Source organism: Dendronephthya gigantea, unplaced genomic scaffold (assembly GCF_004324835.1).
Source record: "Dendronephthya gigantea isolate DGI-Jeju-01 unplaced genomic scaffold, DenGig_1.0 000030F, whole genome shotgun sequence".
Classification (NCBI taxonomy): Eukaryota; Metazoa; Cnidaria; class Anthozoa; order Malacalcyonacea; family Nephtheidae; genus Dendronephthya; species Dendronephthya gigantea.
The window spans coordinates 1,481,640-1,496,475 of NW_021163040.1; the positions used below are offsets into that span (position 1 = coordinate 1,481,640).

Consider the following 14,836-nt stretch of genomic DNA (forward strand, 5'->3'; position numbering starts at 1 on the left):
TTGTTTATGTTGGTACCAAAATGCTAGATTGTCAGTGATGAGTACAGATTTTATCTTTCTACCAGGTTTTATCTTCACAACCAGGAAGTTGCCGCTAACTAACTCTTCATTTTCTATCAACAAAGATCGTATTCAACTATCAATTAATTCAGACAATAGTTCAAACGTTGATAAAACACACCAAGGTAATTGGAATGGGATGAAGATCCTGACCCGCGCTCAAGAATCGTAAATGATTATAATTTTACACCACCTCCTTCGCCGGCGTTTTAAAGCCGGGCGGGGATTCTATACTAAGGGATGGTGCTTGTCACGGGCGGGAGGCCAAGCCAATACTCAAATTTCATACCGAAAACTACTCCCACCCGGCCGCCCGCATCGAAAAGTTCTGCGGAGGTAGTGCATTTGAGGCAAATTCCGCAAATCGTTTAAAAATAGACTATTCTTTGCGATTCAAATTAGATAATACGTTTTGCATGATAATCACGGCCCAGGTTTGGTACAATAAAGTTCATGAAAATAAGTAATACTGAAGACGAAAGGTTGGTAAATATTAATTTACAATTATATTTATTATATATTCAAAACCTATTCTCGTTTCTATAATAAATCAAAGCGGTACGGATATAACTGCAGTTATTTTTGGTTGCCGATGCCAACAGAAGAGACATTTAATTTATTTGACTTGTTTGAAAGTGTCTACGTTTACGATCTGGTCTGATAATACAAACAACCAACCACAGTCGTCGTCCACAAATCACTCGAGCGACCATCTTCACCCTTACCCCCCAAACTATTGTCATTTTAGAAACATTGCAAATTATTATGATAGAAACGGATATATTACTTGGAAGTAGTATTGTAATTAAAGGGTATGTGTCTCTAATTTAAAATTTCTTTCAACGAGAAGTGGTCTAGTACTGGCTATGGTGCTTCCTTGTAAGGCTCCCCTCCACCCCCAAACCATCCCTCCACCCCCAACCATCCCTCCACCCCCTAACCATCCCTCCACCCCCCATTATTAATTCTCCAACTGTGTAGTAATCAAAACTATTTTTTTCAGTGACAAAAACAGTTATACACTTGCCTCTCGGATAAAGACCTATAAGGTTTCATTGGCGAGGAACCGAATTGTAAAGTTCATGGGAACAACATTTTTTTTCCAAAGCCAGCCGCAGAAAAATGTACGCCGATGCATTTCTATACAATCTCTTGTCAAAGATCACTGAGAGCTACACAATATACCCAAAAATTTATTTAATTATTTTTTTCAGCCACAAAATGGTCAGCACTTTTATTGCCTGCTATGGGATGCGACAAAGAAAATATGGATTCAACTTGGACTTGCCAAGAACGTGAATGCTAAAATTTTGCAATGTAATGTCGACCAGGGAGCGAGTATAGCGGTTTTTGCGACTGAGGTATATTATAATTTCTATATTCCTTTTTTTACTGTTCAAGAAATTTTCTCCCTTAAATCAGTCAGTCTGATTTTTCAGTGCATAATTTTTGTACTCCATAACGAGATTTTAAAATTTTTATTATTTCAAAAACATTTAGAGAAGAATCTTTGATTTTACGGGGTTTCCAGAAGATAAAATTGACGTTCCTAAAATCCTCCCGGAGGTATATACGGAAAAATGTGCGCGTAAGTCAACTGAGTCCGGCGTAGTTATATATATAAAGTTGATATATAATTATCTTTAGCTATATATAAAGGTAATTATTAATATACAAATATCATAAAAATATGTGATTGGTAAAATCTCATACTTTCTAATTACTATACGATTTTTGTATTCGTATAACTATTGAAAGATCGACTTTCCAGTCATATAAGCCAATTCTCCATCAAGTACAATTAACTCGAGTTATCAAATTCAACTATGAATATGCTACGAATAGTTTTAAATGATTCAATTTGTGAGCGAAATTTCAACTAATTTTTTAACCAGATTAACTACTTTTATAATAACTTCAAAAGACCGGTCGTGGATTTGTATATATATTTTTGTTTACAATATACATGCTTTAAATGCAAAAACTAACCCACCACATTTACCCGTTCAAAAATCACTTCAAAAAAACTTCAAAATCACTTTTATGAGTCAATTTTCTGTATCTTTTAAAGGTGATTTGAGATGAAAAATATAACTTAAAAAATTTTAACAACGTACGGCAGCTGATGCAAACGAAAATTTTAATTTACATAATCGCATATTTGCAACGTTTTCGATCTAGTTACCAGGTTAAATCGCGCATGCGCATAACGTCCTAAAAACGTTTAACGTCTATGACATAACGACAGACAATTAATTAATAACTTCAATTTGGCATTTGCATTCCTGGGTGTAATTGAAATCTCCGGGCGGAATCTTATGATAAACGTGCGACGTAACCTGTTCATTTATTGTATATGAGTGATTTGGCAATATGTTATAACACTGTGTTTGAAACACCTTATTTTCTGATTCAGATTTCGCCAAACTCAAGTGGATCCTTGGATCAGTCTGATGATCTGATTATTTTGGTCTCTTTTATCGGACGTGGATTGTCTTTGTTTGGTTTTCTAATCACCATAATATCCTTTGCAGTTTTATAGTAAGTGTCTATAAAGCTATAACCTATATAAGTTTGATGTGATAATAAGCATTGGGTATGGATAATCAATTATCAATGCTCAAGTCCACTCTTGGTATTTTTCAACCGTAAGATGAGAGATCGTCTACCAACCTCTCCCGGCTTCCTTTATTATTAATAGGCTTTATAGTTAAGTCTCGTAGACCTTCTGCATTGATGCTTCGCATGCAGCAAGTGTTAATTCCTCAGAATACTTCTCAGCCCAAGATGCTTGTTAGCCCAGGATACTTCGCAGCCCAAGAGGATCTTGATACCTCCTGCATAGGTACTGTGAGGGTCCTATCTCAAACAACACCCAACACTACACACACATCCATTTGGATAATGCGTTTCTATGCTTTCTAAGAAACAAAGCTATGCTATTGAGAAATGTATTGTAAAGTTCAGCCAATGAAAATCCTTCTTGTCACTATATACGTACCCCTTGCACAAGACGTGAACACATTAACATCTCTGAACGATTTGTTAATGTCTCTGAAGATTTCGTATTTGGCACAATCCCAAAGAACAGTAATGCTCGCGCTTTTAGCATTACGAAGAAAAGTTTATTTTCTAATAGTTTGTGTGTATGTATGTGTGTAGACTGTAGTAACTGGTAAGTTTTGTGTTAAAAAATCTGTTAATTTCTTGCATGGGTGTGTAAATTGTTTTCCCAGTTTAGGATATAAACTTGGGTGCAATTTTTACCACACATCAGACTCTTTATCTTTAACTAAGTTAATTTTTTTTTTCGTTAAAGCAAATACGTTCAAATATTGAGAACTACCCGCTATCGAGTACATTTTTGTTTGATTGTTTCCCTTGGGCTTTCACAAATTGCGTTTATCAGTGGAATTGCTGTGGATGAAGGAACGGTACGTTCGAGGCTGAGAAATCATAAGAATCCTTTTTTCACACATACTAAATTGCGAACAAAGTTACTTAACCGCGAGAAAATGGTACAAGGGTTGATAAAAGAACGCCTGCAATGTTATTACATATTTACATTAAACTCTTTATCTAATAAACATGCATGCATGGACAGGAATCGCGGACGAATATTAAATAGTACATTAGTTCCAGTTTAGTTCAAAATTCAAATATCTTTTAATTCTGCGCTATAAATTAGACGGCGGCGAATTTTTTATTTCCACAAAAATTGAGAAAATCATTGAATATTTACAATTTAACCTGGTTTTTCTTGTAAATCAAGGCATACCAAAGTTTGTCGGATAATTTTTTGCTGGTATGGGTTTATGCTAACTCATGATAAATGGCTGAAACTTTTGTTGGAAAAGCAGGAAGAATTATAATGGTCAAAAATTTTAAAATTCTACCTCAAAACATTCGGAGTAACTTGTTTTGGAACTAGTTCTGCAATTGATGCATGTTGAATGCAAGGTGCATACAATATTCATGCAACATAAAATTATTAAAAAGCGCCATCTATATTAAACTATAGATTTTTGAATAGATGTTTAGATGTTAAACTATATGATGATTAAACTAACGAACGTATTAATTGACACTTGTTATGTTGGTCTTTGTTGAAAGCCAAGGTATTAATTGAGCTAATTAAAGTGTCATTGTTACGGATTTTGAATACATCAAAAGTTTAAGGTATTTTAAAAAGACTTTACAATACATTTTGTCTTGATGGATTTATTAGCCTTTAAAATTTACCGGACATGACGTATCCCTATTTGACGTCATGTCTGGCAACCTCAAAATTTTTCAATAACAAAATGTATCGCAAATTTCTTTAAAATACCTTAAACTTTTGATATATTAAAAATCCGAAACCATGGTATAAGAACTTCAAGTTCCTTCTTGCAAAGTGTGAAGCTTATAGTCGGTGATCCATTTTGCCTTTATCTGCTTTTACGACTACCAAATCTATATACTTATGTGCGTTAAAAAATGTAAAATTTTAGATTAAATTTTAGATTTCTGATCCGTGCTTAAGGAATCCTGAAAATATGTGGCAATTCTAATAAAACATGTAACATTAAAATTTTGAAATTTAATTTATTTATTTTAGACTGCATTTTTCTCTCACGACGTTTTGCTGGATGGCGGTGGAAGGTGTTCTGCTTTATCTGAAAATAGTGACCGTGTACACAACAGTTTTTGATAAAATTAAATATTTTCATCTCTTTGCTTGGGGTGAGAGATAATTATTTTCTTTTTTCACACTTTTTATAACTTTTTAAATAATTTCCTATTATTTTATTGATGTAGGCTATCACTGCACGCTGCATTCTTTTCGTTTCAGGACTTCCATGTTTCGTGGTCGCTTTATGCCTTACTTTTACCTTTGATGGCTATGCGTCCAAAACGTGAGTTCAATGAATATTGAAGAAGTGAAATTTTTATATATTTGATGATACACGAGATTTGCTTTCTGAGATTTGATTAGACGTATATAAAATTATAATTATCGTAAATAAAAATAAGCTATTTTGACCAGGATTTTTGTTATTTTAAATTTTTATTTAATATAATAAAAACGTATAATTTATTGGTTAATATAACTAAAAACATATAGTTAAAAAACAATTTTTTGGTTGTTTTTACCAAATAAATGTAATTGTTTGAAAGAGATGAATCTGAGAGAACCGTTTTCTAATTAGTTGTTTTAACAATCTGTTCTTACAGATGAGAAATGACAAAACGCTAGGTTTAATTAACGTAGTTTAATTATCCTCGTTGTAGTTTATACGTTACTTCAACTTTGCAAACCATTCACTTCCCTTTACGCAGATGTTTTGTCAAGTTGGAAAATGTTTGGGGGATTTGTACCTACATTCTTCCCATGGGAATTTTGGTGTCAGTGAGTGTCACGTAATTATATATTTACGTTTTCGGTCCAATGCAGTGAACTCTATGTGAACTGGGACGATAACTCGGACGCCAACTTCAATTAAAGCTAATTTAAAAGCCGAATTAAAGGACAAATATTATTCCCATGTGAACCGATACTAGATGGACTTAGCGCACGACCTGTTAAATCGGGTGATCGGTGGGACCACCGTTGCTCACGTCATAATTATAGGTCCTTGCTTTCATGCGTAAATTTGCTGACCGAAAATAGCTGGGTCGTAATTCGGATTTCGAAGTGAGTGTTGTTAAAATTTGATTGAATTATGATATAAATTTAAGTTCAATTTCTGAAATTTATGTTATATTATGAAATTTATGTTATAACGCCAAAAATCTGCGCAAGATACTCACTAAAAACATTGTTTAAAAATGTAAGCTCGCCCACAAACCGAAATAAATATCAGTCTGCGGTAATTCACATCGACGAGAGTACCAATATGACGTAAGCAACGGTGGGGAAACATTTTAAATGTATTTTAAATCTTTTTTCGCAGGTTAATTTGGTTATAATGATAGTAATATTAAGAGTCTCTACAAAGACATCGAATAAACTCGAACTTCATGGAAAATCTCTGTAAGTATACCATTCAGTTGAATGGCAAGTTTTATGCGCGAATGTGGGTATTAAGAGTGGCTCTAGAGGCTTGTTGCGTGTTGCATACAAGATTTGCGAGAACAATTAAGTTTTCTTTATACAACAGTTCAAAATGAGGAAATTGTTCAACAAGTTCAAACTAAATTTCCCAGAACAAGAAAAAGCATTCCGAAATTATATCTTCTTATATATTTGATGTATAATATTAAATTTATTTATTAGCGGTATTCTTCGGCGATTGGTCATCCTCTGGCCAATTCTTGGTATAACATGGATTTTTGGGATAGCCGCTCTTCTTCACCATCACTTGGTCTGGAAATATGCATTTGCCCTGTTTAATTTATGCCAGGTACCACAGCATGCAATTCACATTCGTTTTCAAGTCCATCGCTATAGACCCATTGCACTGACGTCATAATCATTAAAGTGGAAGTCAAGTCCGTTCTGCGCATAGGTTCTGCTCATAACAAGTGTGGGCCCTCTGATGAGAAAATTCCCTAAATTTCGCATGTTTCTTATTTTTTTCTTAACATAAACTCTAGTTCATATTAATTTACAAACACAACGACCCTAAATAGTGTTAGATATTCAGACAGCACATCGTTTTTAAAAAATAGTGAAGTTCAAAATGTAAACAAACCGTTTGTTTACATACGGACTTGACTTCCACTTTAAAAGTTGTCCCCCAAATGTTTCCTTGCTTCACTAAAAATAATGGTTATATGCGAGCAGTGAGGGTTTATATAGCGGTCAAATGCAGTTAACGAAACAAAGTTTCTCACACTAGTAAATATTACGTTTTATTACGTTATTACGCCAAAATTTAGGTTTTTGAAAATTTATGCTACAGTAATTTGTCCTCCAGGGGCCGGTTGTTCAAAAGCCGGTTACCTTAACCCTGGATTAAACCAAATCTTTACATTAATTTTTAAGTTGATAATCAATTTTCAAGTACAAAATAAATAATTTCAGGACCGATAGAAGTCATATTTTCTAAACGTTTAAAACGGTTGTTCTAAAGCACATAAACTAAAACTCTTGAATTAAGAATTAAAAAACGAGTCGCGTGCCTTTATGGTGTAATAATGCACGATGGGGGAATATTGGGAGAATACGAGAGAAGCTTGTAAAACACGAGGCGTAGCCGAGTGTTTTACAAGCTTCTCGAGTATTCTTCCAACATTTCCCCGAGTGCATTATTACACCATAAAGGCACGCGACGAGCTTTTTTAATTCTTTTATAATATAAGAAGAAATTATAGGGCAACAAAAAAATTTATTTATTTGATCAATAATGAAATTCTCCTTACATGTTATTTAAGATGTTGCTTAGCAACAAAAACTTCAAAAGCCAGAAGCGTGCATTATGGCCTCACAATGCACGCGCGGTAGCCAATCAAATTGCTCGTTATATCATACTTATATTATAATATAATTTAACCCTGGGTTAGCGCTAACATAGCTTTGAACAACCGGCCCAAGATGCCAAATGTGGCGCCATTTGCATGCAAAGGGTCAATTATCGTTACTCCGGCTTTAAATCATGAAAGTAATAATGACTCAAAGATTACATAGATTCGCGACGCAACGTTTTCACATTCCAGTCTGGTGTCTTCATCAAGGGTGATCTGATGTTGAAACGTTAACATTACTTCATCTGCCAATGAGATGTAAATATTTTTTGGCAAATAGCTGCCGTCATTGATATCGCCTATTTAAAGCACAAGGACTCGCATATCAACGAGCTTGTACGACGGCAAAACTGAAGCAGATAACGTTGACCTGTAGGCCCGAATATTTCCGACAACCTACCTGCCATGAGCCGAATTCAATACTTCTTTCATTATTTATTCTCCAAAAAAATTTAAAAAGTCGCAGATTCTGGGGCCGGAGGTAGAGCACTAGTTGGATCTGCCAATTTCTTTTCACTGAAATAGCCAAGAAAACCTGTTTCTCTACTATCGCACTTTTCACACGTTTCCCACGAGAACTTTAATTTTTCACTATTTTCTCTATTTGTTTTACTGAAAAAAAAGCTAGAAAAGGCTATTTCCAAAGCAAAATAAATTTATCAAAAATTTCTTCCTCTTTTTCAATTATTTCGAATAACCGGTGATAAGTACGTGGGCGTCAACAAAACGATATTTATCTGTCATATGCACATGCAGATACGAGATGTATTTTGCCCGCGCAAAGATATGTAAAATTATTGGTAGGCCTTTAAATAAGAATAGAATGAAAAATATTTTTTTGCAGGGATTTGTGATTTTCGTCGTATTTGGTGTAGGAAACAAACAGGTTTGTGCGTGGATAAAGAATAAATAAATTGTTAATCAGGAAACTATAAGCCCTAAAATCTTAAGTGAATGCTATATATATATTGAAATCTCTTTCATTGAAAAAAGAATTGTTTTCTATATACCAAATTTCCATTGCTGAATCTAATTCATTTTTAAAAACTTTTTGCATTGACTTTAATGCAGTTAAGGGAATCGATAAGGCAACTTTACATCAAGAGGCGTGCCGGTGCAAGGTAATTAAGACCAAGGTAATTAACTCGGCTAGGTGGGATGAAATTTACATCATTTGTCCATGTGATCGCAATTTGTTGAGTTGTCCCGGTTAGATGAGTTAAATTTTGCAGAAACGCCGCAATTGTCTACATGTGCATCAACAAAAATTGAAACTGTAGAAGTAGAAAATAGACTGAATTGTTGTAAAACTCTCGCATACAGGATTATACTTGTACTTTCTCTCGCATACAGGATTATACCGGCACAAGTGTCCCACAGGTAAGGCCAAGGTAGCACTAATAATTACTTATGGAGGTTGGATCATATCAAATAGCTACGATATCATAATAATTATGAGTATTATGTACCTTACAAATGCATATCTAAGAATCATTTAGTATTACATGCGTAAAATTTTGATATAACGTGCTAATTATTTCCCCTGTTTTGACAGGATGAAGAGGACCCCCGGAAACAAAAGAGAACGAGTGAAAGACCGGTGTGTAAAGAATAAACATTCAGGGCTCTCGCATACACACAGAACAGTTGCAACTCCTTTCCACACTGAGTAGTTACAAATAATCTGATTTCAAATAAAAAGCACTAATCATTAACAAAACTAATTAATTGCATGTAACTATATATAACCACACTTAATAGAAATACATGCATGCAGCAACCCCTCGCCTCGGTTAAATGAAATTAGTTAAGCATAGAGATGGTAACATGATAGTTAGAAAATTTATGTGGGTTGGGGGCTCGGAGGATACGTGTATGTGAGAAAAATGGCAAAAATACGACAAGAGTATTACAATTTTCTGGGAGTTAAGTTACTGATCTATAGTCAACGTTTAATTATTATTAATTAATTACCATGAAATATAAAATCAGACGTCTCATACAACTTCCGAGGTTTTATGGTACGCCTCGACTGGTTTTTGCACACGAATATTTTCTTTTTGTAATGATGAAAACGGAGTTTATAAATCAAATTATAATGTCATCTGTCACATAACACATTCAGATTTATAGTGAAATAAATTACCAGAAAAGAATAACTTTTTAAAGCTGTGCCGGGTGAAATATTATCAAGTGTATTAAATCTTCCGACTTCACGGTGAATTCGGTCGAAAATTTGGTCTTCTTAACTTTGTTAAACCGTTAAAATTCCTGACCACATTCGGGTTTCCCTCTAATATATTTAAAAAATAAATTTATTCCATATTTATGAAAATGTAAATTCCATCAAAATTCTCCTAAATGATAGTTATGCAGTCAGTTATACACGTTTGAAAATGCAAATTTTTGTCGCGACCAATTAAGAGCTTAGCAGTTCACACTATATAGCGCATGCGCATAACATAGAGGACCATCCCTGGCGTGAGGTTCATTGCATTGCGGACGACTTTGATTTCGCCTTTGCACATCGCGGGTGTAAATATCCGAGCGGAATTAGTACCCTCGCACGGTGCTCCGCACCGGCTCGGGCATTAGTTTTGTTTTGTTTTCCGTAATGGACCGGCGATACTGGTGTTACGAGATGAAAAACAGAGAAACTCTGGATGAAAAAGGCACAAATAAATGCTCAAGTGAAAATTTAATTGATTTTGAAATTAATAAGACGTCTCCAGACAGTTTAGGTAAACTAAATAATTCAATATTTTCTTTTTATTTTTATTCTTTCATCAACCCATTCTTATTAATCGGGGTGCGTCTTACGACTCTCTGCTTCTATAGCAGATTTTTGTATTCAGTGCAAAATTCGGTTCTTCACAAGTTGCGTTATCTCTGAATCGCTACAGACAAAAATTCAAATTTTAACAATAGGTGGTTTCAATAGTTTCCGGTACCCTGTACCGTATACCCGATTGACATGGTCACGACATCAGTTTAACTTGTTTTGGGCTTCTCTATACTCAGAATTTTTTTTTTGGTAGATCATGTTAAAGAAATCATGCTTCGTAGCTAATATTGATGTCGTGACCATGCGAATCTAGAATAGTGTCAGCAATGCCTATATGCTTTCCATTCAGCGGAATATAATTTGCATGCACTAGAATTGAATTGAACGTCGTTTATATTTAGCTTGAATTTCAAAACATTTTCTTTTTAAGTACTTTATTATTGGGGGGAGACGTGGACCCGACCCCCCTGCCCCTGTGCTTCCGACGTCTCTGCATGGAAGCTTTCGGTCCGTTAACCCGGACCTTCATCAGTGCAATTACTTGAATACACGTTTGCGCGTCACTTAAATATCATGTTAGTCGTGATTAGTTTGCTCGCGCTATTAATTAAACGGTTTCATTTAATTAAGTTCTAATTAATGCGCGCGCCCTAGACAAGTATTTGACTAAGAGACACCGAAAAGAGCACGCCACGTACTATTAAGTGGCTTTCCCTCTTGGACGATAGTTTGATGTTTATAAATTTCTTTACACACACAAGGATGGCGTCGATGAACAACAGAAACCTGGTGTGTACCGCATTCCATGTGAATGTGGTTTGGTTTACATTGGAGAAACCGGTAGAAATCTCTCAATACGTCTTAAAGAACATAAGACGAACTGCGAGAAAGGTAAACTGGATAAGTCTGCAGTAGCTCACCATGCGTGGACTTATGATCATCGCATTAAATGGAACGATGCTACCATTTTAGCAAACGATAAGTTTACTGTCTCTCGTAAAATGAGAGAATCTATTGAAATTTATAAACATCAAACTATCGTCCAAGAGGGAAAGCCACTTAATAGTACGTGGCGTGCTCTTTTCGGTGTCTCTTAGTCAAATACTTGTCTAGGGCGCGCGCATTAATTAGAACTTAATTAAATGAAACCGTTTAATTAATAGCGCGAGCAAACTAATCACGACTAACATGATATTTAAGTGACGCGCAAACGTGTATTCAAGTAATTGCACTGATGAAGGTCCGGGTTAACGGACCGAAAGCTTTGCAGTATTTAATACTTACGTGGTGTACCTACAAGTTATTATAAGAACACTGTGTTGTTTGTTTACATGCTTTTTTTTTCGCTGTATTTTGCATATCGTGCGCGATGCTACAATAGAACACACAAGAAATGAATCAATATGCATTAGACAGTTCCTGTATATATTTTTTTTTCAAGAAATAATAATTTGATCTGTAGACTAACCGTACGGGTTGTGAAAGTGTGCTGCCAAATGACCAGACTACAGAGTATCATGGCAGTTTTCACTAGACATCTGTACTCAAAAAAGCTGCACCTGAAGTGCGGGTGTGCAATTAAACTACATAAGAATTAAAAAGTGCATAATGTGCATAATACAACACATAATGTGTACAATGGAATTGAGAACCAGGTATATTATACAATTGTTTTATTATACAAAGTACATTTTTATAATAAAACCACAGAGGGCACTGATTTAAGCGAAATGATTATAATTTGTTTTTGCAATTCTCTTACTCTGAATTCCTAATTTCTCGAGCTTTTGCCGCCGCAGTGCTGCGTACTTCCGGTAGTGACGTATCGAACTTCGATCCAAAAAAACCAACATCCCTTGGTATGACGTAACATACCGGATATTGAGATTTATTTTGAGAGTTTCGACCAATCAGAAACGAGCATACAGTATGAATGTATAATAAACCTCAATGTCAAAAATTGAATAAAGCAATCTATTTCAAAATGCAGGTATCTGTCTAAACTTACTGGGTATTCCTGGGTGCAGCTGGCATGCAAAAATTTTGTAGGAAGGGTGTTCCTGGCCAAGTACGCAATTGCTATTGCAAAAAATATCTTGGGTGCGCTATTGCCATAATCTGCGGCCTGGCCAAATGACATTGTCAGATTGAGACATATAATTTCCTTCAGCAACTTCAAACCACACCTCCCCGTAAAAAATGAGGAAAACCATGTTGCACAATTGTGAAAAACCAATGAGATGCCATAAGAACTTGCTGAACTTCCCTCAAACCAGTAAATATTGTATAATATGGAGATATATAAATATTTTTACCCTCAAAACACTACTTGTGTATTGCTATGTATAAGGTATTGTAGATCCCCCAAATGAACATACTTTTTCGAAAAGTCTTTGAACCTCCCTGGTTTATAAATTTATTACTAGAAATACATGCGTGCAGCAACCCCTCGCCATTTCAAACGAAGCAAAATATTTCCTGAGCTAGCCAGACCTAACCTTCAATATTATGAAATGTCCTAAATGTAAAGCCGATAGCTGATGTTTCAAATATTTCGGAAACAAACACAGTCGTAAAGGTGAAGTGACTGCTGCTTTCCGTTGCATTAAGTTATAGACTTTCACAGTTTAAGTGAGAGTTAATACTTCATTATAGCTTAACCTTCAAAGCATCAAAACAGCCCAAATAATATAAATAACCAAGCAGTGAACGTCGAATGTTGTTTTTCGATTATTAAATTCGTGCAGTGATTGCAGTCGACTATATATAAACCTTTAAAGTGATATTTGTTATATTAAAACTCCCAATTACACTTTTAAGGACTCTTTTGGAAGTTAAAACGATGATGTAAAGCCTTAAATAGTCGGTCACGTCTTAGCAAAACCGAGCAAAACGACATACTGTACCAAGGTCATAAAATGTATTCGTACAGCAAACACGAAATAAACCTCGAAATAAACAAAATAGACTCCTACCATTTCAAGGATTATAATCGAGTTGTTCCTTTTCACTGCTAATTCCTCCAGTTCTGATAATATTTTAAACTCTTCCCAGTGTTTTATCTGTTTTTTGATTCCACATTTCATATTTTGTTTTCGAAACATTTTTTAAAAAATAGTTTGCAAAATGACAGTTAAATTGCTGACGTTTTTCACTGAAACACAAACGTTTCGTCTTAGCCAATCAGGAAGTTACTGATTACCAGTCTACACTCGTTCGCATTTCGCGCATGCGCACAAGTACCATGACCATTGAACGTCCATGACATTTGGGCAACTTTGGATTCAGCTCACTGATTCCGCTATGTTCTCCCGGGTCCCGGGTGTAATTCCTAATCTCCGGGCGGAATTAGTACCCTCGCACGGTGCTCCGCACCGGCTCGGGGATTAATTATGATAATTCTTCAACATATGTATTGTTGTATATATTGTGTTTTAATATCACTATCTAGTTATACCTCATTTCACTGCAATATTGACAACATTTAGTTGGAAGCTGTACAAATTTGTTTTTGATCATAATGAATTCGGTAAATGTGATACAATTAACAAAGCCTATATACGCAACAAAGTGTAATGTCAAGGCAATTTGGGAGCATTTATGGCGATTTAGGAATAGATAAAAAGGGAGGCTAGCTGCTATAGGAAAAGGGAGGTTGCTAGGAAACAAGAGAGAAGATGGAAGGAAAATGTGAGGATCAAGTTATGATCAATAAAACTTGCAAAATATAACACAAGGTAGTCATTCAAATGCTACAGCAGATTGCAATGCGAGATAACTTCATTCTGCAGCAGCACCTAACAGAAAAGAGTCCGGCATAAGGCGAATATATAAATATTCAACCCCCTCCCCCCCCCCTATTAAGCTTATGCTATACGTCTTTCGAGCCGGCTTCAAGCGTATTTGAAATTTATCTTCTTGCTGCCCCCTTCAGATTGCCCTCCTTTAAATCTTCGTAATCCGAAAGTTGTGAATTACACTATCGATTTATCGTGTCTTAACTGTCTTTGTCGTAATATTTAATTTTAATTGGAGAGCTCTTTTTTATGTGATTCGTAGGCATCTATCTGAATTCAAAAATTTTGGATGCATAGTTCTATTTCAGAAACATCTCAGAAACTGCAAGTCTGGAATATATTTACTACTTGTGCAATATCTAGACAAGAAGTTGTTACAATATGGCTTTTAAGAATTTTAAGAAATTGTATGAACACCACGTATATCGCTTTTTGCCCCGCGTGAATGCCGTTATTGTATAAATATTCACAAAATAAGCATGTTGATCCGAAGAAAATAATAACCTTCTTTCAACAAAGCTAATTCCGCCGAGATGGATTCCGACAGTAAGTATTCGCCCAAATGCTGGAACAACTTAGAGACTCTGAAATACAGAAATTTTCTGGGGGTGGTCCACCAGATCATTCTACAAAACCCCTATTTTTGTTTATGCCCTCCCCCCGGTAACGACTCCTTAAAAAGGCCATTACGTGTATATTGCATGTAGATAACAAACCCTAACAAGAGCTGTTAGTTAACCCTATG

General features: G+C 35.2%; 1 protein-coding gene across 1 annotated transcript; it reads left to right on the forward strand.

Moving 5' to 3' along the window:
* The first annotated feature begins 808 nt into the window (after nt 1-808).
* On the forward strand, nt 809-2,595 carry LOC114524135. The gene is made up of 5 exons (XM_028545258.1): nt 809-872; nt 1,064-1,184; nt 1,275-1,421; nt 1,561-1,648; nt 2,477-2,595. Exons 1-5 carry the CDS (start codon nt 826-828, stop codon nt 2,512-2,514), a joined length of 441 nt encoding a protein of 146 aa, XP_028401059.1. The 5' UTR covers nt 809-825; the 3' UTR covers nt 2,515-2,595.
* The last annotated feature ends 12,241 nt before the right edge of the window (nt 2,596-14,836 follow it).